General features: G+C 47.2%; 1 protein-coding gene across 2 annotated transcripts in view; it reads left to right on the forward strand.

Moving 5' to 3' along the window:
• Positions 1–445: 445 nt before the first annotated feature.
• The window catches only part of DCX (doublecortin), an 84081-nt gene continuing 57161 nt past the window's right edge, over positions 446–27365 (forward strand). The window contains exons 1-3 of one of the 2 annotated variants that reach the window (XM_063170344.1): positions 446–650; positions 2144–2534; positions 12671–13011. In XM_063170344.1, coding sequence (XP_063026414.1) covers positions 2171–2534; positions 12671–13011 — 705 coding nt within the window. In that variant the 5' untranslated portion in view covers positions 446–650; positions 2144–2170. The remainder of the gene's footprint in view (positions 651–2143; positions 2535–12670; positions 13012–27365) is intronic. The other variant, XM_063170345.1, reaches the window with a different exon arrangement.

Genomic DNA, 27365 nt, shown 5'->3' on the forward strand with positions numbered 1-27365 from the left:
TCATGCAGAACCACCAAGTGAATTCTCCCTTTCTGCTTGCCAGTGTAAACCACAGATGCTGTGTAAAACCAGCACAGGAGCAGGACTGTGCCCAGTTCTACTGGTCAGAGATTTTCTCATTTGCCTTCCTAATGCACAGGTGTCTTGTGCCAGCACTGTGCCACACTGTGGGATTGTGACTGTGACCCCCCTGTACTGCTAATCCTGTAGGATTGAGGCAATTATCCTGGCTTTTTCCCCTTTTTTCTTTTTTTTTTTTTTTTCTTTTTATTTTTCCTTTTTTTTTTTTTTTTTTCTGCTGAGCCAGATGATTTCTTGGTACAACTGGATTCAAGGGGAAATTTGCATCCTTCCAAACACCACCCCCAAGCGTGCCCCTCTAAACCTTTTGTTCACCGATTTGCTGACCTCTCCAGAGCTGGAATCAGCACCTCGTTTTCCCCTCAAGCACAGCCCGTGAGCAGCCAGCTGATGGTGAGAGTGAGAATCACTGAGGCAAAGTTACCGTGAGGGGATGGAACAAGGCACTAGGACCTAGGAGGCGTCTCATCCACCCTGGCAGGAATTTCTTGCTTGGAGCTCAGACAACAAAGGCAGAGTGAGCCTGGTTTTCTTTCTCTGAGCATCTCCACCCTGCACGCTGAAAACCGGTGAGTAGAGCTTTCCTGAGTGACTTGCATGCAGAAAAGTAACAGAAAGGAGGAATCTTTTCTTGCTGCTTTACAGCATCTGCAGCTCATTTTAAAATCAAAACCCCGGCATCCTCTGATTCATTCCCGAAGTTGCTCGGCTGTTTCATTGTTCAGTGCATGACACCAGACTGAACCTTCCCCGGCTGGCATCGTGGGGGGAACGTTCCCAACTCGGGGTTTCTGTGTGCATTGCCTGCATTGTCACCTGCCTCCCTGCAGCCTGGGGACAATGATTTTTTTCTCACATGGGTCACGCTGACATTGTAAAATACAGGGAAGGAGCTTCATTCCGGCGAGTGTAAAGGGCGGGGATGAGATAGCAACAGCTTTTCCTGGGTTTATAGCTGGCTGCCGAGCGCTGTAAATCCCCTCTCAGCCCTGTGTTAACGTGAGAAATGCATACAAGAGGTGCATGCGCCTGGTGCTGCTGGGGGAGAGGAAGGGTCTCTGTTGCAGCATTGAGGGGGCTCCTTCTCCTTTTGTGTTGGGGTTTGGTGCAGGGGAAAGGTTGTTCTCGAGCATAAAGTAGAGACAGTGCAGAATTCCTGCTGGCTGGGTGTCAGCTCCAGCCTGGGCTTTGCAGTGCTCAGAACAATGAAAGGTGAGGAGCAGGGTTGGCGTGTCCCTGGGGCACGGGCACTTCCAGCTATTAAATCACTTAGGGCTGCGAGCGGGGGGTGGAAATAGCCCCTTTATTTTCTCCTCCTCATTAAACGGGAGCGAAAATGCAATTCAGAGGAGGCTCGGGCTGAAAAGAGCTTACCGAAGCTGCGTTTCAATGACAGATTTTTTTCTTTGCAGTCATTTCTTCTTGGAGATGTAGGCTGGTCCTGGGAATTGATTGATGGGCTAGGAGGGGGCTGCGGATAGGGGGAAGGGTGGGCTGGATCTCATTGCTAACCCTTATTGAACAGGCTGTCACAAAGAAACTGCTTATTCCCCTGCGACCATTCTTTCATAAATGCCAGTTTATTCTAATGTTAAACATTCAGATGCTCTGGGTCCTTCCGTGATTCGACAGATTGAAGGGCTGACTTACTGGGATCTCCTTGTTTTCTGTTGCCAAAGGAAACCTCACAGGGCTCAGAGGTTTAATTCATTGCCAACTGGTGTTTGGATGAGTTTTTTGGGGCTGAGTTGTGATTGCCATGTATCCCTTTGGCCCCGAGTCCCGATTTGCTGCACTTTGAAAACTCCCAGGTGCAGGAGGAGCAGGCAGCTCTCTGGAAACGTGTTCCCTGCCCCCAGTAGTTGGATCCCTTTCAGAATGCGAGGACCCCTCCTACTCTCAGTCCCCAGAATCGATACAAATCTGGGTCAGGGGAGGGGGCGCTTCCCAAATGCATCTGTCCTGCTCCAGGCACAGCCTTAGCGTGGTTTTGCTCTCCGGATCGCGGCTCTAACCCGTCCCTTTGCCCTCCTTCTCTCCCCATCTCCTTCCTGCCCTTCAGCTTCAGATCTTTAGGGCTCACCAAACTATGGAACTTGATTTTGGACACTTTGACGAACGAGACAAGGCGTCCAGAAACATGCGAGGCACACGGATGAACGGCTTGCCCAGCCCCACTCACAGCGCTCACTGTAGCTTCTACAGAACCCGGACCTTACAGGCGCTCAGTAACGAGAAGAAAGCCAAGAAGGTTCGTTTCTATCGCAACGGGGACCGCTACTTCAAGGGGATTGTATACGCCGTGTCCTCCGACCGCTTCCGAAGTTTTGATGCCCTCCTGGCGGACCTGACCCGCTCCCTGTCCGACAACATCAACCTGCCCCAGGGCGTGCGCTACATTTACACCATCGATGGCTCCAGGAAGATCGGCAGCATGGACGAGCTGGAGGAAGGTAACGAGCATCCATCAGCATCCCTTGGTGCAGTGAGGAGGAGGAGGGAGGGATGGGGAGGGGGCTGCAGCACTCGGGGCTGCCCGCAAGGTCACCTTGCTCCGGCTCTGGGGGTGCCGAGCCCCGCTGTGCCTGCCCGGGGCTGGGGCCACCGCTGCTGTGTGCCCAGTGCCTGCAGATGTGCGGCTGGAGGGGCGTGTCCGGCTCACGGCCGTGTCCGTGTGTCCGGCTCCTGTCTGTGTCTGTGTGTCCGGCTCGTGGCCGGAGGGGCGTGTCTGGCTGCTGGCCGTGTCCATGTGTCCGCCTTCTGGCCGTGTCCATGTGTCCGGCTGCTGGCCGTGTCCATGTGTCCGGCTGCCGGCCGTGTCCGTGTGTCTGGCTCGCGGCCGGAGGGGTGTGTCCAGTTCGTGGCAGTGTCCATGTGTCCGGCTGCTGGCCGTGTCCATGCATCTGGCCCCTGGCCATGTCCGGCTCCTGGCTGTGTCCGTGTGTCTGGCTGCTGGCCGTGTCCGGCTGCTGGCCGTGTCTGTGTGTCCAGCTCGTGGCTGTGCCCGTGTGTCCGGCTCCTGACCGTGTCCGTGTGTCCGGCTCTTGGCCGTGTCCGTGTGTCCGTGTCCGTGTCCGTGCCTCGGGGGCTGCCTCAGGGTGTCCCCATGTCTGTCCGGGCTGGGGTGACCCCGGCTGGGTTTCCCACTGGAGTGGGTGGGGATGAATGAAAGGGAAGAGGGGCTGAGGTGTTCCTGAGCGTGGGATGGGCTGGGAAGGGTTTGTGTGCTCCGTGTAGGGTTTTTGGGGTATGGCACACACGGTGTGAGTGTGCGCAGGGGTGTGGGAAGGGTTTGTGTGCTCTGTGTGGGGATTTTGGGGTATGGCACACACGGTGTGAGTGTGCACAGGGGTGTGGGAAGGGTTTGTGTGCTCTCTGTATAGGGTTTTTGGGGTATGGCACGCACCATGTGTGTGCTCAGGGGTGTGGGATGGGCTGGGAAGGGTTTGTGCTCTCTGTATAGGGGTTTTGGGTTATGGCACACACAGTGTGTGTGTGCTCAGGGGTGTGGAATGGGCTGGGAAGGGTTTGTGCTCTCTGTATCAGGGTTTTTGGGTATGGCACACACGGTGTGTGTGTGCTCAGGGGTGTGGGATGGGCTGGGCAGGCATCTGGGGGTGTGGAGAGGGGTGCTGGGATGTGAGGGGGGTTGGGAGGGCGCGGGGGTCTCTGTTTGGGGAGCTATGCAGGGATGTGTTGGGAGTTCACACAGCCTGATTAGATAGCAGATTTAACGAGCGAGGCTCGTCAATAGAGAAGGGCGTTTTTGACAGGTTGCGCTTGGTGAAATTTGGGGTTTATGCGTGAGGAGGGTTAATGACGGGAGCTGTGGGGGTTTCTTTGCGCTGGAGTTCGTGCTCAGGGGGTGTGGAGGTGTGCGGGGCTGTCTCTAAGGGCGTCTGGGGAGTCTGTAAGAGGGCCTGGAGGGTCTGTAAGGGGGTCTGGGTGTCTGTCAGAGATGTGCACGGAGGGCGCGGGGAGTTCATGCGTTGCAGGGCTGTGAGGAAGGGAGCGCCTCGCTGCCTTTGGGGAGCGGTCGCTGCGCTGGCTCTGGAGCATCCCGGGGGTGCTCGGGGCAGGGCCGAGGTGTCCCCGCGTCCCCAGGGGCTGTGGCTGCTGCTCTGCGGGGTGAGGGATGAGCCTAAATCGGTGCTGCTCGGAAGGAAGGGGTGCCCCGGGGAAGGTTTGCTCAGCTGCCAGCCTCGGGTGCTGCCTTGCTCGCCGATTTCCCGGCAGGTCAGCACAGCCCTGGGATGGCATTGCAGCGATGGATGGGCAGTGCATCCTGCCCGAGGGCAGCTCTGCCACAGCACAGTGGGATGGACAGAGGGCACCACAGCCACGCTGCTTTTCTCCTCCCCGAGCAATCCATTCATTCTTTGTTCGGACCTGGAATATCCTGTTGCAGGAGGGGAGGTGCTCTTCCCTTTTCCTTGGTGTTTTTATCCCAAGCAGACATCCCTGGCCAGTTTGGTGACTACCAAAAAATCCACGAGGCTTTTGCCTTTAGCGAAAGACAATGGAAGTGAGGCACGAACTGCAGGGGCAGCGTCGCTGCGAGTCATTGTGTGACCTTGACTAAAGCAGCTCTCCCTCTCATTCCTTCCCTGTCAGGCAGGATACTCATCTCCCAAAAATACTTCTCAGGGACAAGGACGTGGAATAAATCTTGGTTTCCATAGAGGAGAGTTTTCCTGGGAAGAAATCGCCGCCGTTCAGAGCTGCGATGCTTCCTGGTGGAGTTATTCTCAGCCCATTTACAGCTGTCGAAGGGAGGTGTGGCCTCTCTTAATTTTAGAGATTCTGCCATGTTTCATTCTGGACTCTTAATATGGCCACAGCCTTTCTCTAATGGCAGCTCTCAGTCCTGCTTGTCCTAGGTTTTATGCAAATCTTCAGAAATAACTCCAGGAGAAAATGCAGTTCTTTATTCTCTTTTTACCCTCTTCCTCCTCTTATACTCAGCCTGATTTTTGTCAGTTAAGGAAGCTTTAGTTGTTACACCTCCTTTAAATGGGTTTTGCTGCAGGTAAGGAGGTACCTACTTCATGAAAATACATTTTTCTGGTTGAAGTACAGACAGGAGATTATGGCATTTGGGTTCTGGCTTTGTTCTGCCAAAACAGCACTGAAGAAGAGGCACTAAACCAAAATGGGATTGTCTCTGTGGCTGTGTCCTCAGCAGAGCATCATCTAGGAAAATAAAACCTGAGCAGAGTGAAGACAAAGGAATCCATTTTTTGACCATGCCAGAGTAGGTCTGCATGCTGTTATTGATCCCATATTTCTAGGGGTGACCTACACTACTGTTGCAGAAAAGCAATTTACAACACTGTGGGTATAACCAGCCCTTGTGGTGAACTCTGCCCTCAGCTTGGCTGTTTGCATAGCTATGTACAAAATACCTGTGTGCCAAAATACCAAATACCTGCATGAAACCCAAAATTTGGGAGTAGTTCTGCTGTGACACACCAAAACAGTGCACACATAACCAAGGCATGTGTGCTTTATAAACTGACTTTCTGCTTGGAGACTGAGGGTAACCAAACCAGTCCTTGTTGCTATAATGGGACTAATTTATCATTGTAATTTCCAATAAACAGGTAGAATCTAGGAAAAGTCATCAAAGAGGCTCATCTCAGTGGTTTGATGGAAAAAACTTGTGAATTAGTGACAATATTTCACATCATGTTCACCTGATTACTTCTGATTGAAAAATGTACTTACATAGTGTAGCCTGAGTGTACTTCTGAAGGGTAGAGAATGATATTGCACAGCACCAATATCTAGAGACAGAGATTTCAGGTGAATAAAACCCACGTGGTGTGCAGCTAATTAACTGGGGCTTGGAATCACCCTTTGTTCTCCAGACCCAGAGTTCTTCCCTGGCACTCAAGGTTACTCCCATAATGAGAACAAGTGAAGTTTTTTATGTCTTTTGTCACATTCCTTCCATCTGTTGGGCTGAGCCTCTTGGTCTTTTCCTGTGCTGCACCCTAACATCTCACATTTTGGAAGCCCTCAGAGCTCTGTCACACAGGTGCCTTTTGCTGCCAGCTGAGCTCTCCCTCACTGGTCACAGGCTGCTTTTTCCATTCTTTTCCAGGCAGCTGTCTCATCTCCCAGTGACTTTCTCTCAAAATCCTCCCAATGATCATTTTTTCTTCCCCTCTTCAGTCCTAGCAGCCATCTTCCATCACTGTAGTCATTGTCTCAATCCTGATTTCCTACTTTCAGCATTGGGCTGTAATAGAAATAAATAATAAGCTATAATAATAATTATTAATAATAATATAATAATAAGCTTTAATATAAATAAAGAACGCACCTGCTGATGTTTCTTAGAGCTGCATTCCTCCTTAACTTCTGTGCTGGTCAAGTGCAAGACAAATCCTGTTCCAGCTCATCCTTCCACTCACGTCCCACTGCCTTGGCTGGGTCAGGAGTGGATGTTGGCCCAAGGCGCTGCTATTTATGGTGGCAGATGAATTTTTTGGAAAATAGCACCATGTGGGCTTTATTCCCCTTCATTTAGAATTGGTTCCAGTGGCCAGGGCTTTGGGAAGTTGATTTATAGATCTGCATTTACTGGTGAGTCACTTGTAACTGATAATTCTGTGCCTTGTGCTGTGATCAAACTTGCATGTGAAAGATGCTAAAATAATCATGTGCCATCCTTTGCAGCCTTTCTCATGATGATCATAGAGCAATTCACATTTTTCATCCAAGTTTCAGCTGAAATTTAGCTCCTTTGGTATTTGGATGTGGTGGTTTTGTTCATTTTGAGCCTCTTCTTGAAGATTTCATGTGATGAGAAGTTGCCCCACCTCAGCTCTGATTATTTTTTGTCCTTGAATGGAGAGCTGGGTAGAGGTGGAAGCTGATGTTGTGCATTGACTTCAGCAGCAAAGGTGGCTTAGGAAATGCTGCTCTTGGTCACTTCTTCCAGTTCCCATTGTCCCATAAATGAGTTCTTTGTGGGACATAAGGGATTTTTTTAGCTCTCTTTGTAATTTTGCTGCTTTCCCATATTCAACTTCCTGGCATAATGGACAGTGAGGCACAACCTGGGAGGGAAGGCAAGGCACATCCCAAGGTGGATTTTATGCCTTGTCCTGGGCTGCTTGTTTGAAATTTGTCTTTGTTTCAAATCAAACTCCAGAAAAAGCTGAGTAGGATTTGTTTTGCTCAGTGTGGTTTTATTGCAAATGTTCTTGGGCTGTGTGAGATATTCCACAAAGTGATTCCAAGCTTTTTGTATCCTGTCATGCCCTTGGGAATATTTTCCATAATCTTGTCCAGGAACATTTAAAGTAATCATAGGAGGGGCTCCACCCTGGAACTGAGGAGTCTGGTGTGTGCTGGGACTGAGGGGTTTATAGGAAACATCCTGGAACCTCCACCCAATGTGTGTGTTCCAGTTTGCCTGGGAAAGTGAAGTTCCTGTAGTTTCATACTGAAACCTTGATAACCTGTGGAATTGTTTTCTGTGGGTGTCTGCTAGCCCGATAGCTCAGCTAATTACATCCTACAGAACAAAATTTCTCCATGGGGCTCTGTTTTATTTGCTTGCTTACCCCAGCTAGGTGCAGCCAGGACTGGTGTGGTCCCAAAATTCTTTAGGGGCATCTTGTGGTTCTGAAGATGATTTCTAATCAGGCATTTCTTCCACTTCTCCAGCAGAGCAAGAGGTGCTTCTGTTCATGGAGGAGCCAAGGGAAGGGAGCTCTTCCAGGGCTCATTTTGCCATGCTGGAGTAGGCCTTTCTAACTGTAGTAGGCCTTTCTAACTGGAGTAGATCTTTCTAACTGAGGTAGATATTTCTAACTGTAGTAGGCCTTTCCAACTGGAGTAGATCTTTCCAACTGGAGTAGGCCTAACTATGGTAGGCCTTTCTAAATGGAGTAGATCTTTCTAACTGGAGTAGGCCTTTCTGACTGGAGTAGGTCTTTCTAACTGGAGTAGGCCTTTCCAACTGGAGTAGATCTTTCTAACTGGAGTAGATCTTTTTAACTCATGAAGCAGCAGCAAGTTCATGCATTTGAAACTCAAGGCCTCCTCCAACACCACATGGAATGAACTCTGCATGGTGTTAAGTCCCCTTAATTCCTGCTGCAGCCCTGGTAAATTCCATGAAACACAAAAGCTGGGCACAGTAGCACATTCTCAACTTTGCAACTGCAGATCTAACAGCCAGAATAATTGACTGCTGCCCACAGAGACTGTTCCTGGAATAACTGTTAACACTTAGACATTTAAAATTGCCTCAATCCAGCTTTCTTGATTTTTCTCAAAAGACTTCTGCCCACAGTTCATTATCCTTGGAAAGTTGCTGGTGCATGCTGAGGAAGGATAACTTTTCCTGAAAGCACAGCCTGTCATTTTTGGTATTGTCACAGGGAGCTGATCTAAGAGGGTTGGAGGATTAGCACTCATCTGGAGCTTAGGGTTTTTCTAAGGAACCTTCTCCAAGGCAAACCTTATCTTTGCTGAGATCATCCCTTCTTTAGGAGCTGAATAATCTCCTTGTGCTTCCATCAAATCGGTACCACAGGGATGTGTCATGCACTCGGAGTAGTTCTGTGTGATGCAAGCCTGCCTTCAAATGGCAAATATGATGGTCATGACAGCATCTCTGAGGTCTGCAGCCAGCCCAGCCATTGCTGAGGGCAGGCAGGAGCACTGAGGAAATGCCTTGGCTGCTTTGGTGGCACCACAGGAATCGTGACACGTCTGGAGTAGCCTGGCATGGTGACAATGCTCATCCCCCTGTGGGCTCTGGCTCTGCAGTGTAAAAAGGACTTCATGCTCTGATCTGGCCCTGCACTGAACCAACACTGTCCTTGGCACCAGGGATTTTGTCAGGGTGATGCTCCCCAGCCCCAGTGCATGAATGTGTCTCTTTGGGGCTGCCTTTTTGGGGTTTGTTTGGAATTACTGACCTGGCTGTCCATTGTACCTTCTCATGGCTTGCAGTGGGATTTCTGCACAGCTGCTTGCTGGCTCAAGACGTGCTCCTGAAAATATTTGTGCACAGATTTTTGTGCTTAGGGCTGGGGAGCAATGTTCTTCTTGGAGCTGTTTCTTTTGCTTGTGACAAGATCTCACATCCCCTTCCCATCCCTTCTGTTATGCTGAGCACATCTTCTGCTCTCATGCTGTGTCTGTCAGTCACATTTCTGTGCCTGGCACAGTTGTACACCTTGACTTCTCATTACAGGCTTAGCTCAGACAGATGTGGCACAGAAACCCACAGAGAGCCCACTCCTCCCTCCATGGTATCTCTATTCCCTTTAAGATTTCTCTTCTTTATTATCTCTGGCCACATTGTGCAGTTCAAAGCAGCAAAGTTCACAGGTCTCCAGCCCGTGCTTGCTCAATCCTGCTGCCACCGTGGTAAGGTTTGGGTAAAATTCCACTGTGGGATGTGAAATACAGTGTGGGAAGTGTGTTCCTGGCTGGAAAATGTGTGTGCCTCGCTGAGGGACTTGAATGATGATTTTGCTGCTGTTTGAGGCTCATAAACTGAGTTAGGGAAGACATTAGTTGAAGTGGTTTTTAAATGAAGTTAAAGCTTCAGGTCACATCCTTAGGTCAGGGAGGAAGGGAAGAAAAGCTCCTCTTCCCTGGAGCTGTGCTGCTGTGACTGCAGAGATGATGCTGAGAAGAGCTGCTGCTCTGAACTGCTCCTCTGGAGTGTCTCTCCAAGGAAATTTGTCTCCAGTTTTAGAATCGAATACAGCACGGATTTTATTTGCTGGAGTTTGGGTGCAATGAGACAAACGGAGAAAAGGCAGATTCCATTTGGCACTTGTGAGTGTGGGCACAGCTGGAGAGACTGTGTGTGGATCTGCACAGCTGCCCAGGATCACATCTGGGGAGCAAACCCTACAAGAGCTCTGCCTTCATGCCACTGTTCCCTTTGGTGTACAGTGGTGTAAATCCACAAACAGCTGTGCTGTGCAGTGAGCAGCTCAAAAGGACTCAGCTGGAACTAAGGGTAATGGTACTGTATCAAACAGATCAAGAATCTCTTCAGCTTATTTTAAAATATGCAACTTGTTAATAAAAAATATGCTCTAGCACCTCAGGTGTCTACAGAACACAGTGCAAATTTGCACTTTCTTTCACTGTGAAAATAATACAGATGAAGGTCAAATGCAGATGAAAGCCAAGCCTTGCCGCACTTCAGTGGCTGATAGTTTATTTCTGTTTTTCAGGTGGGGAAGCAGAGGTGAATGTGAGGTCAGGAGCTGGCACATGGAAGCTGGGGTGACAGCAGCACTCAAATCACTAATTCTTAGTGCTGCATTTAAACAGAGAAATCTCTTTTCTCAGAGGATAATGCACAGTTCTGCTGAGCACACTTAGGAGGGCTCTGCTGCCCGGGGATTATGGGCTTGGCAGGGCTCATGTTCTTAGGATGGTTAATTCCTGGGAGCATTCCAGACTCTTTGCTGCCCTTCTCTCAGTCATGAAACTGGAGAGAAGCCTGGGCCTGCTCTGCACCAGGTGTTCCTTGGCTGAAGCAGATGAATAAACCACAACTTATCACTTATTAATCAGAGAGATCTGAAGTATTCAAAGCTTCTGGAAAAGGATATCCCCAGAGGGAGTTTTGTATAATGTGTGGTATTCTGGAGGGTATATTTGAGTTTTTATTGAGTCAGATTCACAAAATGTTGGGGATTAAGGAGCTCCAGCTATGGGCAGGACTGCAGGGTTGGTTTATTGAGGGGTGTTGCTGTCAGCAAATAGAGATTTTTACTGTTTGTTCAGGCCAACAGAACCTGCTGGTGGGATTATTGTTGGTTTGGGTAATACCCAGACAAAAAATGCTCAACTGAGTGTTCATCACAAACCTTGTCAGCTCTCTTCTGTATTTGTATTCCATCTTTAGAAGGGGAAATGGAATATCTGCTTCCTGTTGATCAAGGATTTTGGTCGTTTTTATACACATGGAGAAGAGCTGCAGTTGGTGATGCAAACACCACGCGTGGGCATCACGGTGGCAAAGTGGGTACAAAGGTGGGGTTGAAATAAGTGAGAATCCTGCATCTTTTCTATGGCTGCTTGTGGCATCACACCCTGGTCAATAATAGGGACAGAAATACACATAGTGCTGTCATAAGCCTGTTCAAATCTGGTTTTTGTGTGTCTGTTGTGGTCTCACCATGGGTTCTGGTGCCTCCATCAGAAGTGCAGTTTAGTCAGCAGAAGGAGCTGCAATATGAACTTTATCCTGGGCATGTTACGTGCCTGGGCCATGTGAAAATCAGTGGGATGTTTGGAAATCCATATTTTGCCAACTGGATGTCAAATCCTGTCCTAGAGATCCCTGGGTTCGAAGCCAGACTTGGCTGTGGGATAGGCTTTTCAAAGATGTCTGAGCCTTGGAGTGTGCAGTCAGAGACAGACAAGGAAATGCAGCCAATCTGTTTTTGGTAAAGAAGGAGTTTCTTTTAAAAAAAAAAAAAAAGTCTTTTAAAATAGTTAAATCTGTATTTTGATTTTAAACATATCGTAGTACATGAAAAACTTAATTCTGTAAGATCAGACAAAGAAAACACCAGAAGAGACTTTAAAATCCTACAGGTCATGCCTTCAGTTTCTATTAAAATTTTATCTAATGGCGAGACGAAAGCTTCTTCCTCCAGCAGCGAGTGACTTTTTTTCAGTGCAGCCTGAGTCATTTCAGACCAGACAGCTACATTCCCTTAGGGATACTGGTTTACAGTCTCATTCTGTAATTCATCAGCATCCATCAGATTTTCAGGCCCAAAAGAAGCTCCTACAAATCCTTTAAGGTGCTTTTAAAACCTTGGATAGATAGGATCCTGTAAATTACAGACAAAGCCTGAAACTAATTTTGGGTGGGATAGGAAAGGGCTTTTTGGGAATTACTAAAAAGACCCTGTAACTCTTCTCTGCCATGTCTAAATTCAGATTTAATGTATTTTTGGTTGGTATCAGCCATGTAAATCAAGAAGTGGTATTTGGTGCAGTGTTTAATCTCAGCTGCCACTAGGTCTGTTCCCTAATAAACCACTGATGCTCCAACAGTGCATATTTGTTATGCCTGCTAGATTTATCAAGGCTGCTTTTAGTGGAGACTGTTCAGGACAAGATTTTGATTATTCTTCAGGCATGATGCAGAAGGCACTTTGTGGATGAATGTTGATGTCCTCTTGGCAGGGAATGACACACTGAAGTAGCATCTAGGTCTGTAAAGATAAAGGGAAAACTGGCAAATTTATAAAATAATCAAGGTTGTCAAATGAATTTGGTGTTTTGAAGCTCTTGGAGGGCTTAGATGCATCTTCAAGTACCTAAATACCTTTATAACTCAACCTCTCTCAACCCCTGGTTCACGTGATTTTATGTATTTGCTGATGGCTGACAAGCTTATTTTGTGGAAATACCAGCAATATTTAAAATAACCATAAATATAGCATTAAAACAAGGCAGAATGTTTTAAGAACAAGTTGTCGTGGGAGTGCTAATGGGAACAATTATCAATGATGTGCATGATTTATGGGGGAAGAGCACAGAGCTGGCGCTTACAGCAGAATCTCGTTTCTCCCTCAAGGCGAGAGTTACGTCTGCTCGTCCGACAACTTCTTCAAGAAGGTGGAGTACACCAAGAACGTCAACCCCAACTGGTCTGTCAACGTGAAGACCTCTGCCAACCAGAAAGCACCTCAGTCCCTGGCCAGCAGCAACAGTGCCCAGGCCAAGGAGAACAAGGATTTCGTGCGCCCCAAGCTGGTGACCATCATCCGCAGCGGGGTCAAGCCGCGCAAGGCCGTGCGCGTGCTCCTCAACAAGAAGACTGCCCACTCCTTCGAGCAGGTCCTCACTGACATCACTGAAGCTATCAAGCTGGAGACAGGGGTGGTCAAAAAGCTCTACACCTTGGATGGGAAGCAGGTAGGAGCTTTTTACAGATGTTACGTCTTTTTGTTCTTCTTGTTGCGCGGCTTTGCTGACTCAGAGCAATTCTTGAAGGCTAAAATTAAGCTGAGATGATTGCTGCCATCTGTTGCCTTAGAAGTATGGCTTCTCATGCCAGTGGTTAGGTTACTAAATTTTCCCTGATATTAATACCAAGTAAAGAATGCAGCCGTGGGTCTGGGTGGAGCAGATGCTCGCCCTGCACGCCGGCGTGCGGTGCGTGTCCTCTGGGCCAGCTAAATAAATAACAGGGGGGCTTGGGCTCACAGCCTCCAGCTGCTCTGGCTCTGGACTCACTGGAAGAGCTCTCCAGCTTTAGCTCCACTCGGAGAAAACGTGTTGCTTGACTTTCCTTGCCCTCTGGTGAAGGCTTGCTAAGATAAAGCGATTGATCCAAGCATGCTCTTCTGGCCAGCTCCAGAGCGAGCAGGGAAAGTGTGGAACTGGGGAGCATTTCCTTGACTAAGTGCACGAGGAGGTAACGTGCAGAAAGAGTCAGAAATATTTAGCAGGTCATCAAAATGTGCTTCATGTCTACATGTTGCTGGAGCTGAAGGAAACATCTGTCTCTTGTTAGCAGCTACACAGCAACGAGCCATTTCGTATTGCTGTATCTATGAAAAGCCTTAAAGGAATGTGGGGGATCATTTTTAGAGCTGGGAAGAGCTAGATTCTTCAAGGAGGATTCTGAGCTTGATTTAACATTTCTGTTTATTGTAATTGAGGAATGATCTTATTTTTGTCGCTATTTTTCCTGCTCCAGATTCTGGAGCCAGGCAGCACATATCTTGTGTGGGTTTGGACACTGGCTATTCTAGGGATTGATGGGTTTGCATTAAATTAATTTCTGTCCTGTCTCTGGAGAAAATTATTCAAGAAAATGATTCAAGTACTCTGCCCAAGGAAATGCAGATTTTACAAATAAAAATGTTCATCCCAAATGCAGGTTCCTAAATGTCCTGCACAGTCCAGGAGTGCAGTGTAGTTCCTGGGAGAGCAGCATGTCACTCTGACCTGATAGTCTAGTGTCCCTGCCCATGGCAGGGGGATGGAACTAAGTGGTTTTTAAGGTCCCTTCCAACCCAAACCATTCTGTGATTCTTGCTTTGTCCCATCCTGTGTCCTGCACATTAGTTACTGTCTGGTTCCAGCTTCAGATGCACAAAAAATCCCATCTGTCTGCCAAAGCTTTCCCTTTTCCTTCCTCAGATGCACAGTTTGAACATGAGAGGGTGCCTGTCCACAGACACAAAAACCTGTGGGAAATGAACAGTGATACCAGGAGAGGTGCACTGGAAACTCTGGGAGAGTCCAGGGACAGAGGAAGGAGATTCTCAAATGACCTGTGCTCCCTGAGGTGATCACACCTGGGCACAGGCCATGCCCTTGGGGTCACAGCAGCTCTGCAGAGGGTTCCATGGTTGGATCTGGCCTGAGAGCAGCTCCCTGCTCATGCTGACACAGAGTCCTGCTGTTCTACCAGATGGGAAGGGGGATCTTAATCTGAGCCTGTGAGTGGCCTCAGTTCTTTGAGAGCTGCTGGCAGCTTGGGGGTGAGATGTTGCTTTGGAAGGTGCAGAAATAGGGATGCTCCTGCCCTCTTCTCCCCCTTTTAGCTGTTTGCAGGGGCAAGTGGTGATTCCCTTCCACCTCTGGCTCTAGAGCAAGACAGGATCAGCCCTGATATAACATTTTACTTGTTTCTCTGGCTTTATAATTCACCATTTTATGAAATCAGATATTTGCATGTTGGAGATGTTGCTGGGAGATTGTGTGTGCAAATGTACACCCAGTAATGCAGTTATTGTGAACAGTGGGACTGTGATTTGGCAATAATGGGATGTTTGGTATTTGTTTGCAGCACCATTTGCTGTTGAAGCCTCCTGAGGAGCAAACCTGGTTCAGCAAGGCTTTGTTTTTAGTGAAAGGTTTCTTTCAGTGCTTGTTCTTTATTACAGATGTGTGTTCTTAGTGTGGAAGTCTGAGCTAGAAGGTTATGCTGGCTCTAAGGGTTTCCATGACATACTGCTCCATAAAATCTGACCTCCTGACATGACATTAGGGGGTTTTGCATGTCTGATGCTGACATTAGAAAGAGATTACTGCATGCGTGGTTCTGACAAACAGCGCTGTATTTTTGGGAGGAAATATTCATGCAAAAATGCAAGCTGCTCAAAGCTGAAATACTGACAAGAATCCTGACAGTCTGTCTCTTTGAGTGCCATCAGAGGCACGTTGCTCCCTCTGTTGTGAAATGATAAAATTTACAAAAGGAACGTACAAAGGGAAATCATCCTGCCTCAGTCCACGAGCTGGAACTTAATGAGGGGAGATGATTATTTTATTTATAGGCATTTCCATAGTGCTCATCAGTGCAGTAATCAAGATGCTTTAGAAGTACAGACAGTGGTGGCAGTGACAGGGTGGTGTGAATAATTACATTTCTGTGCACTGCAGACCTGCTGCAGTTGGAGTGCTAAAGCAGCTAATTGAGAGCTGGTGGGCTGTGTTTGAATAAATGTAGCACTCAGAACAACAGTGGGGTTAGGTTATTTTAATGAAATTGTGTCTTTTTATGTCTTGGGTTGGCTGGAGAAATATGGCCCTTGAAGCTGCTAAATTAGCATCTTGTGTTTAAGTAGTTAATTTAACTTGCACATATTTCTGATGTCTGTACTGAAGCTCCTTCCCTCCCTGGAGCACAGCATTACCTCTGGATGCACACCCCTGAGCTCAAAAGGTTTTTCAAATAGTTGACCAAAAATGAGCATGACAGGGGATCACAACAGAGATTTAACATTGGAACTTCATGGCTGTGCAGGAAATGGAGTGGGTAAGAGAATTCAGTGCATTAAGCAGGTGCTGTAATGGGCCAGATTCAGTACTTGGTTCTGTGACTACAACTGCTGTGGTGTTGAGATATAAATGTAGACAATTAAAATACACACATCCAGGATTTAATTTGGTCAGGCCTGTGGATCATGCTGGAAAACAGTTATTTTGGTAGATTCTTCCTCTTTTTTTAAGCTCCTAGTTCTACCCAATGTCCCAAATAAGTCCTGGGTTCCTGGGAGCCCTGGCTGCTTCACAGACACACGATGACAGCTCCTGCCCCGTGTTGTTAACAAGCCAAATTAGAAAGCAGAATTTGAGACCCTGGATGGAGTTGCATTGGGATGTTTTGAATGCAGTAGGCTGAGCTAGACCTCGCAGAGGTTGTGTGGATTTCCTGTCCTGCTCCTGCTTGAGCTCCTTCCTCACCATGGTGCACAATGGGTCGGTGTTCACAGGAGGCTGCTGCACCCCTGTCAGCACCTTGCCTTGCGGGTGGGCTCTGCCTGCATTCCTCCCTGCCTCTCTGTGACCTGTGAGAGCTGATGTTCTCTGCACCCTGAGCTCCTCTTTCCCTGCCCTGTATTTTATTCCAAGGTCTGTGAGTTGTTCAGCCAAGTGCCTGAAGAGACTCAGTGACAAAAATCAATCCTTTATTTATTGGTTGCTGGCTGAGTTTGGTGATACTCTGAAATTCATCAGGCATCAGTCTGAAATTCATCAGTCCAGTTGTACTTTATGTACAAAAGACACTTTATGTACTTTTGTACTTTATTTACAAAATATATTCTTTTGTGGTGTGGAATTTCTTCTTTTTCTCCAGCTGTTTTATTGCCATGCCTTAATTAACTAAACACCCCATTGTGTGCCCCAACAATTATCATCACCAAAAGATAAGCTGAATAGTTGCTGTTCAGAGCAGGGAGAGCTAGTGTGCTTCAGCTGCACATAAATAGAGATATTCTGGTCAAGAAGCAGGGAGCAGATTGTGGGTTTAGCCATGATAAGATCAGTGATCTCCTCTGGCCTTTGATATCTTCAAACATGAGGAGAAGTCTCCCATGCTCTGCTCATTGGCTGTTGCCTTGCCCAGACACAGTGCTGCTGCTCCAGCTGAGTGTTAGCTGTCTCATCAGATGAAATTACATCCATTTCCATATGGCAGGGCACTTGTGACTGCACTCCCAATAGAATTTCCAGTCTTAATAAAGTGGTCCCCTCTAGCAGCCTGAGCTTTGATAAGGATATCAAGTGGCAGGTGATGAGGGGAGTCCATCCTGTGTTTGCGAAGCTGATGCCAGTGCCCTGGGGGCCAGCCCACCTCTCCTGGCCAGGCAAGAAGTTGCCATTTCGTTTTAGATTTCCTGCACTGAGGAAGGGCAGCAGCCACAGAGGGAGAAGCAGGATGACAAAGCTTACAGCAAGTTTAAGGTTGGGACTTTGTGATCAAATTCAATAAATGAGTTGATAATAAAGCATCTCCTATTAGTTGATAATAGGAGATGTTGATTAGTTGATAAGTTGATTAGCATTTCCTAAATTAGTTGATAATAAAGCACTAAGGCATCTCTACAAGTTGCACTGAAGAAACCAAACTTTGGACTTGCTGCACTGATTTTAAGCTGGTATTTGGGGAAAAAAAAAACAGTAAAAATTTAATCAATCAAGTGTTGATAACAGCAGTGGACCAAACTCTTCCAGGATAATGTAGATCTATTGATTGTATTAATGAAATTGTATCAATGAGACACGGAACAAGGTTTGTGCTGAAATATAAAAGTGCCTCCAATAGCTGTAATCTGTAATTGGTTCTGAGGAAGGAGGTGACACCTGTGTGGCTGTGCCCATAACATCTGCACTGCTGGAAGATCAGAGGGAGCCTGTTCCCCCCAGAGCCCTGGCAGGAGTTAACTCACACCCTGAGGCACCAGGTTCAGGGCTACAAAGTGAGCAAATTGCTTTGTGCTATTGCACATGTTGTGGTGAAGGATGTCAGAACAACTCCTCCCTCTGGATTGTTGGCTGCCTTTTAGGATGCTGAAGAGCTGCCTTGGAGTGACCCCAGAATACTCAGTTTATGCACTGGTGTTGTCCTGTTTTTTAACTTTTTTTAAACTTTCTGCTGTTTACATTCTTGTAACGAACTTTCTCACACACTCTATGTAAATAACTTATTGTTTTGCATTCTTTTATAGAAGAGGAGAAATTTGATAGACTGTTAGTTTGTCCAGTGTCATTGGAGAGGCGGCACTGTCACCTTCCAATCCCCTGTCATTTTTATAAATCTATAAATGCTGGAGTCAGAGATTAAACACCCTCTTCTCTACCTTAAGAGAGCTGTGTGTGCATGTTGTGTTATATCTCTAATAGTGAGACACTGGAATTCAGCCTCAGAGGAAATCAGAGAGAAGAGCAGGAGAGGAGAGATGTGTGTTCTGTGTCCCACCTTCTGTAAAGCTCCTGCACAGCCAGTGCTAAGGGGAGTCCCCCCCTTCCCTCCCTGCCTCACAGAGCTGGAACAACAAACCCAGATCTGCTTTGCATCTGCTCCTCAGCCCTTTCCTCTTGCAGCTTCTTCTGAGATTTGCCAGGCCCCATGTAAATGACAGAAGAGTCCAGGTCTGGCTGGGCAGAGGAGCTGAGCTGGCAGGATCCCTGCCCAAATCCCTCAGGATGGGGATGAAGCCCAGGCTCCCTCCTCCCCAGGGCTGAGCAGGCAGGATTCCAGCCCAAATCCCTCAGGATGGGGATGAAGCCCAGGCTCCCTCCTCCCCAGGGCTGCTGCAGATGCTCTGGCTCGGGGTGCTCACGTGAGATCACTGCTCTGCAGCAGCAGGGAGTCATGCAGGGAGGATTAGTAATAATGTATGGGCTGGAGAACTTCTGAACCCAGCCACTTACAGAGCCAGACAACACAGCCTAGTTCTCCTTCTTCAGGGAGCTCTCAGTGCAAGCTGCAGCTCCAGCACTGCCTGATTCATGCAGTGACTAGACACTAACACAGACAAAACCAATTAGTCCACAGGTATCCCACAAGGATTTCAGCACTCACCAGAATGAGCAAGCCCAGCTTCCATGAGTGTGTAGCTAAGTACTTAGGATAAAATATTCAGAAGACTTCCTGAGATGTTATTTAGAAACCTCATGCTTATTAATTTCTGTTTCTCCTGGGTCTCTGGGCCACGGAATCTGGGTGAAGAGGGGCCTGTCTGGAGCACTGTGGATCCTAATTCCTTGTGCTTCCTAAAGCTGGCACAGGCTGATCCCAGCAGCTGAACTCTCCATCAGACCTGTTCTCCTGTAACCTGGCTACCCCTGGTGTGGTGTCTGACCACTCCTTAAGACAGGGAGTGATGGAAACAGGGAAAATTGGATTTAAACTGTCAGATGGCAGATTTAAATTAGATACTGGGGAGAAAAAATTCTTGCCTGTGAAGGTGGTGAGGCCCTGGCACAGGCTGCCCAGAGAAGCTGTGGCTGCCCCATCCCTGGCAGTGCCCAGATGGCACTTAATGAGCTTTAAGATCCTTTTCAAGGCAAACCACTCTATAATTCTGTGTGTAGAGCAAGGGGAGGCAGTGGAGGACAACATCATCTTGCAGACTTTGCTGGGTGTTTTGCCACTGCTTTGCCTCACTCTCAGGCTCTGGAGGAGGTGTCATCCCCTGCCTGCCATGCACAGGGCTTTGCGTACTCATTGGCTGGGGTAAAATCTCTGTAAATCCATTTTCTCTCAAGGCAGTGAAGCTCCCAGTCCACAAGCAGGCTCCAGAGCTGCTGTTTGCTGGAAATGGTTGATTTTAGAGCCATGCACTGACCATGCTCCACATGAACACCTGCTCCTCGTGCCACAGATGGCAGGCTGTCAGAATTATTGAAAGATGCAGTCAGAGCTGACCTGGTGACCTGGGGGTGTTGGCCCCTGGTTCTGCATCCTGGTGCCATTCACACCCCCAACAAGACGTGTGCTCAAAATTCGATCCTCAGCAGCATCTTTATTTTAGCAGCTCTCTCTGTCATACAGAGTGACACGTTCCCTTTTCACTCTGAATCCCAAGAGAGAAGAGGATTATTCACTGTAGTGCCAGAGGGTTTATCTTGGAATAAATGGGCTGAAAATGAGCAAGGGAAATAAGGCTGAATATCTGGAGCTGTGGACAGGCCAAGAAAGCCTTGTTGTTTTTTCCATTGTGAGTTTGTGTCATTGTGTGAAACCTGAGTTTCTGGTTCCTTTTTGATGCTTCAGCAGCAATTCCACCAATGTGAATGAAAATCCCTCCTTCTCTGAGAGGGAGAAGGTTACACTTAAAATATCCTGAGCAAGGGTGTGGCTTCTTGTATATGTCTTTTTTGATCATCTGGAAAGATCAAATATGTGAATTTCCCCTGTTTGTATTGGGGAAGATATCTTGCTTATTCTGAATTCACAGAATAAGCAGAATTCTGAGAATTCAGTGCTTACTCTGCTGTGCCAAGGTCCTTAGTGTTGGGCTGTGAGTAGCACCACACATTATTTCTGTTCACCTCTTCTTACCTGCAGTAGCTCAAAGATTGAGCAAACACCCCTGAATTCCCTCAGGGGGACACACCTTGAGGATGTCCTGGTGGTTGGTGCCACGTTCCACATCTTCTTGCAAGTTCATCTCTTTTTCTTGACTGCCTGAAACAATTTCTTCCCTTCCCTTCCCTTCCCTTCCCTTCCCTTCCCTTCCCTTCCCTTCCCTTCCCTTCCCTTCCCTTCCCTTCCCTTCCCTTCCCTTCCCTTCCCTTCCCTTCCCTTCCCTTCCCTTCCCTTCCCTTCCCTTCCCTTCCCTTCCCTTCCCTTCCCTTCCCTTCCCTTCCCTTCCCTTCCCTTCCCTTCCCTGCCTTCAACCAAAGACCAGTTCTTACTGGCCTTCAACCAAAAAACTGTTTTCACTCAGTGGCAGGCAAGTTATGAGACAGTTCACACTTTTCTCTAGGAAAACCCTGCTCTAGGTGTGAATAAAGGCAAACAACCAGGTAACAGAGGCTGGGAGAAATGCTGGGATAGAGCTGTCAGCCAGCACAACAGCATTTCCTTCTCTCTTGCCTCTGAAACTGCACATGGGCAGAGCCAGATTATCCATTTTTGTGTCTACTGCCTGTATCTGGATGGAGCTTGAATATTAAGGGCTCTGTGAGTGTGAGAGGTTTTCAAAACCCTCCTCACCCTGTCTTTTGGCCACGGTGCCAGTGGCCACAAAGGTGTTTTTATGGCTCAGTAAGGGAAGCAGGGATAGCCTTGCTCACCTGCAGAGGATGCAGCAAAAGGCATGCAGAAATGTGTCTGCATAAAGGAACTGAGGAGGAAAAATCCAAGTTGGATGCAATCCCTGGAGCTTTTCTGTGACGGTGTTCACAGGGGTTTTTGGATTGGGGAAGAGACAGGGATCTGACTCCATGTTTCAGGAGGCTTGATTTAATTTTTTATGATATATATTACATTAAAACTCTACTAAAAGAATAGAAGAAAAGGTTTCATCAGAAGGCTGGCTAAGAATAGAATAGCAAAGAATGATAACAAAGGTTTGTGGCTCGGGCTCTGAGTCCCAGCCAGCTCACTTTGATTGGCCATTAATTACAAACATCTAAGATGGACCAATCCCAGATGCACCTGTTGCATTCCACAGCAGCAGATAACCATTGTTTACATTTTGTTCCTGAGGCCTCTCAGCTTCTCAGGAGGAACAATCCTAAGGAAAGGGTTTTCCATAAAAGATGTCTGCAACGCTTCTCCTAGCTTGTTAAGGTAGCCCTACACACTTGGGGAGGTGCAGAGAGGAGCTGTGAGAGCTCAGGGCTGTCCCTGTGCTCCTCAGGCTGCAGAAAATCGATTAAAACAGAGCAGGAACTGCAGGCCTGCTCCTGGAGATTTGCTCAGGCTGAATAGGGGGAATAAGCAGGGCTAATAACCAGAGCATTCACTGCTCCCAGCCACAGGCACACCCTGTTCCATGTCAATGTGCAGCCAGGCCTTGCTGGGTGTTATATAGAGGATATTTAATAAAAATCTACACTATTAAACCCAGTTCTAGTTCCCTAGTCAACTGCAAGCACTGTGTGTGTGAGTAAACACGTTTTTGTCTGTATAAATACATTTTACTAAGTTTGTACAACACAGCTCTGCAGCTCAATTTGCTGTCTAAGCAATCCTAATTCTTCCTGTAGTTAAAGAATCCCAGGGACTGGAATTCTTGTGCTCTGATATCCTCAAGCCGCATTATTGTTTTTTGTTCCCTAACCCTAATAAACCAAAAGCAAAGGCATCTCACTGTGGTCATTAACTGCACTTTGAAAATGTTTGCTTACTTTTACATTATTCTTTGACAAAAATGCAAACCTCAGTGTTATCACTAGTTTTTAAATTATCCACGTAATCTAAAATAAGTAGGAAATTAATGTCTATTAGCTCATGGCACTTTTGTAATTTTTTATCTTAAAAAATACCTCAGAACAAGGATTTTTCAGCTAGAGTGGCTGCTAGAGCTATCCTACCTTTTACTGTTTCTTTTTTCTGTTTGTTTTTTTTTTTTCCCCAGATGGGGGATTTAGTTATGAAGATGAGGAAGATGAGATAATATGCCCCATTAATTAGCAGGATTTTTTCCAGGGGATTTTGCTCCAGTCAGAGCTGGCACGAGAGGTCAGTCCTGCCAGTGCTCCAGGTCTGAGCTCTGTTATCAGGAGGACAATGAGCTCAAGGAGCTTTGATTGGCTCCCCAGGAATCATTATGCAGCCCCTGAGCCTGCGGGGCAGCCGGGGAGAGCAGGGCTGGGGCTCCTTCCTCCCTGCCCTGCCCTGCCCTGCCCTGCCCTCACCATCTGCTCCCTGCTGCTTATCTGCTGCTGCTGCTGCTGCTGCATGCCCTGGGGCTGCAGGACCCACTGCTGGGGTAGTGGGCATCCATCCCTGGCTGTGGGCATCAATTCCTATCTGTGGGTGTCAATTTCTGCCCATGGGCATCCATTCCAGTCTGTGGGCATCATCCCCTGCCTGTGGGAATCAATCCCTGGCCATGGACATCCATCCCTGTCTATGGGCATCAATCCCTGGCTGTGGGCATCCATCCCTGCCCGTGGGCATCAATCCCTGCCCGTGGGCATCAATTCCTGTCTGTGGATATCAATTTCTGCCCGTGGGCATCCAGCCCTGCCTGTGCGCATCCATCCTTGGCTGTGGACATCAATCCCTGCTCATGGGCATCAATCCCTGGTTGTGGGCATCCATCCCTGCCTGTGGGCATCAATTCCTGGCTGTGGGCGTCCATCCCTGGCTGTGGACATCAATCCCTGCCCATGGGCATCAATTCCTGGACGTGGGCATCAATCCCTGGCTGTGGGTATCCATCCCTGCCCATGGGCATCCATCTCCATCTGTGGGCATCAACTCCTGCCTGTGAGCATCCATTCTAGTCTGTGGGCATCAATTCCTGCCTGTGGATATCCATCCCTGCCTGTGGGCATCAATTCCTACCCATATGCATCCATCCGTGGCTGTGGATATCCATCCATCCATCCATCCATCCATCCATCCATCCATCCATCCATCCATCCATCCATCCATCCATCCACCATCCATCCATCCATCCATCCATCCATCCATCCATCCATCCATCCATCCATCCATCCATCCATCCATCCATCCATCATCCATCCATCCATCCATCCATCCATCCATCCATCCATCCATCCATCCATCCATCCATCCATCCATCCATCCATCCATCCATCCATCCATCCATCCATCCATCCATCCCTGCCTGTGGGCATCAGTTCCTGGCTGTGGCAGAGCAGTCCAATCCCTCACCTGAAGCACCTCCCTGTGCTCCTGGCAGAACAGTTTCTGGCTGCAGGTGTTGTTTTTTCTGTCTTTATTCAGGTTCTCTGAGCAGGGAACAGAAATAGGTTTGGGAAAGCATCTCCTGGTGTGTGCACTCTTCTGTGAAAGAAGCATTTCCTCAAGTTATTGCTGTGTCACTTCTTGTGCCCTTCCTCACTCCCTCATGCCCAAAATAGTGCAGGAAGAGGAGCAGAGTGGGACCAATGGTACCTGCTCTCCTCTGTGTGTCTGGCAGTGAAAATACACCACGAAATTCACCTTCTGTGCTGGATAAATCAAGTGAAAGACAAAATTGTGAAAAAAAAAAAAAAAAAAACACCTATGCAAAAATGTGCTACAACATGCAAAAACCCCTTTCACCTTGCTGATCTATTAATATATCAAATAATAAAACCATGGATGGGGGAGAGCTAATAAATATTTGGACTTCAAAATTCATAAGGAATGAAAGGCTCCTTCAAGAACCTGTGAAGAAACCTGAGGTAGTGATAAGGAGTAAAAATGTTATCACAGATTTGAAACAGGTTTAGAAGAAGAAACCAGGGTAGAAATAACTTCTTATCAGAGTAAAGAAAAATACCAATAAACAAGTGGTGTTTACTATCTTCTGAAGTGATCTGGAGGTGGGAGCACTTGGTGAAGATGATGAAAGGACTGTGGTAATAAAAAGCATGGAGGACTGAGATGAACAGGCAGTGTAATGGATAATTGTAAGTTCAAAGCAGCACTGGTAGAAATTACTCTTATATTTGTCTTTTTAAACTAAAAATAACTCTTCTGGAGAGAGGATTGCCTTGTTGAGGCAGGCTAGTAAATAATACCTTAGAAGAGAATGAAAACAGCATGCTAAAGCATATGGTACCCATTCAAAATTCAACACAGAAAGGCACAGCTTTTAAAAATATTGCTGCATTCCATTTATCTTTCCACTTCACCTCTCCATGTTCTCAGATGTGTCTCAGAGGATGGAAGGAAATAAAGAGCTGCCCCAGTGGCTGTGCTGTGCTCCCACCTTCTGCAGGCTGGGCTGGCTCCTGCAGGTGCTTGGGAACTCGAGTTCGTGCAGGGTTTTGGAGCTTGGTGAGACACCAAGGGGGTTACAGATGGTCAGAGCCCCTTTTCTCTGGAGTGCTGAGTGCTGAATCACCCCTGCTGCCCAGTCTTGCTGTATTTTTGTGCCTTTGAATCTAGGAGTTTGGCTATGAAGGTGATCTGGCTGCCAGGTTCACTTATTTTGGAGACCCAAAGTTTCCAGTTGTGCAAAGATGCTGAGAGAAGCTCCAGCTGTAGCTCTGCAGGTGGGGAATACCCTGAATTTCTACTGCCAGGTGACACACCTTATCCCCCTGCATGGCATGGCATGGCATGGCATGGTGCAGCCTTTCTGTAAATAAAGGGGGCTTCTAATAAAGATAGGGGGACATTCTTGGCTGGGATAAGGTATAATGGTTTTAAACTAAAAGAGAGTAGATTTAGATGAGATAAAATGAAGAAGGTTTTTACAATGAGGGTGCTGAGGCCCTACAGGAGAGAAGCTGTGACTGCCCCTGGATCCCTGGAAATGTTCAAGGCCAGGTTGGACAGGGCTTGGAGCATCCTGGGATGGTGGAAGGTGTCCCTGACCGTGGCAGGGGGCTTGGATGAGATTCCCTCTAGAGGTCCCCTCTAACACAAACTGCTCTATGATTCTGTGGTGGAACCTTTGAAATGGTTCGTGAATGTTTTTGTCAAATGAAAGTTTTTGTCAAAACTGCATGGAATGACCCTGCTCTTTACACGAGGGACATAAAATTCAGTGCTTGTAGATGTCTTGGTGGATATGGACCTGTCCATCCTTCAGTCAGATGTGCTGCAGAGCCACTAACTCAGCATTTGTGTCTTCTCTCAGCCACTTCTGTAACTTTTGCTCTCCTTTTAACTACCAGGTAGTATAAATGGAGTGGAGAGAAAAAGACACCCCTCACTTTTCTCCCCACCACCCAGTGTTAACAGGAAGTCATAAAATATTTTACTAATGGAAAAAAGCAAAAATCCAGTGCAGACATTTCAACTTGGTCAAGAACTTTAATCTTGGCAGATAAATGATTTGGGGAGAAATGCTGAGAAGCATTTGCAGACAAGCAAAAAATCAGTGTGAAACCCTAAGAGCAGCCTTCCATCATGGAGCTCAGCTTTAGCCCATCATGAACTAAACTTCTCTTTCTCAAATGTGCAGATATCAGGAACCTTATCAACTGCTGGCAGGCTGCAGGATTACATGTAAATGAAGTGTATCAAAGAGTCGAGTTAGGTAGCCAACATTGGGATCTAAGAACGTTATTCTTGCCTACTTGAAAGCCCTTCATAATGGATTAGAAACAAGAACTAACATCTCTTAATACCAGCTGAAATTTGAAGCATCTTTTTTTTCTGCTTCTAGTGAATTTTAATATTTTGAGAGAAAATGGTACTGGGGATTTCCTTCATTTTAGACAGCCCCAGTCATGGAGGTTTGCAAAATGATGTGCTCATTTCACAATCAAAATGAAAGCCATAAGGCTGAATTTTGTGCAAGAGACTTGATGGAGTTGTTGGCAAATGTTATTTTTAGCACCGTAGAGCAACAGAGATCTTTACAGTCTTGGCATTTCTTGCAGTTTTAAAATGGAGAACAGCTCTTGAAATGTCTGCTTTTCCTTGAATTTTCATCCATATCATGAATTTCTTCCTAAAGTTTTTGCATTGCTCTTGGCAGCAGGTAGTGATTTCGTACCAAGCAGTGCAGAACTGCTCCATTTTACACCATTTCTCCAGAAGGCCCTTTCTTCCAAAAGGAGATGCTGGAGAAAATGCTGTCTGATCCTGACATTCATTGTTTGGATTGTTTCCAGTCGCGTGTGTTCAGTGTGCTGTAAAATGGACAGCAGATAAGGAAAAATAAAGTTGGGCCAAAATTGCACTGATCGCTGTTTTACAGATCTCATAATGAGTGAAAGCCAATTTGGTTTTTTCTTCCCAGCACAGCTGACAAAGACCTTCTTTCTCTCCAAAGCAGAAGAAGGTAACTGCCCCAGGAAATATCTGATGTCACAATGAGGGGCAGTGTGCTGCAGGTATTCAGGAGTGGCTCTCAGGGCTCCTGGCCTGAACCCAACTGCACTGTGTGACCATGAGCAAGGCAATTAATTTGCTGTTTTCAGCCTGGGCTGCTGTGACACATTTAAACTCACAGGGAGCTGAAATGAGTTTGTCAATTTGTCTTTAATGTCCAGGTTGGAAGAGTTTCCACGCATCCCTGTCTTAGCTGCCTTTAGGTAAAACAGGACTCATTTGTAAAGCTGCTGAGAGCTGGGGAATGCTGGGGCTCAGGGAAGGTGCCAGCCAGGGTTTCTCAGCCCTGCCTAAATCTTTCTATTCTAAGAGAGCAATGCCTCTCTTAACAGTGATGTACAATCAGGAGCAAGCAGAGCACGCTTTGAATGGCCATTTATCTCTCCATTTCCCCTCCTCCTATTTTATTCACTCCCTGCCTGTGTGCATGGGGATTTGCCTGTTTGCTTTGCTTTCCTTGCCATATTGTTCCAATTACCACACAATCTTTTTTCACCTCCACTTGACTTACACGTGGGTATGCCTTACAGCTGAGACAATGCAGTCA

This window comes from Melospiza melodia, chromosome 16 (genome assembly GCF_035770615.1).
Source record: "Melospiza melodia melodia isolate bMelMel2 chromosome 16, bMelMel2.pri, whole genome shotgun sequence".
Classification (NCBI taxonomy): Eukaryota; Metazoa; Chordata; class Aves; order Passeriformes; family Passerellidae; genus Melospiza; species Melospiza melodia.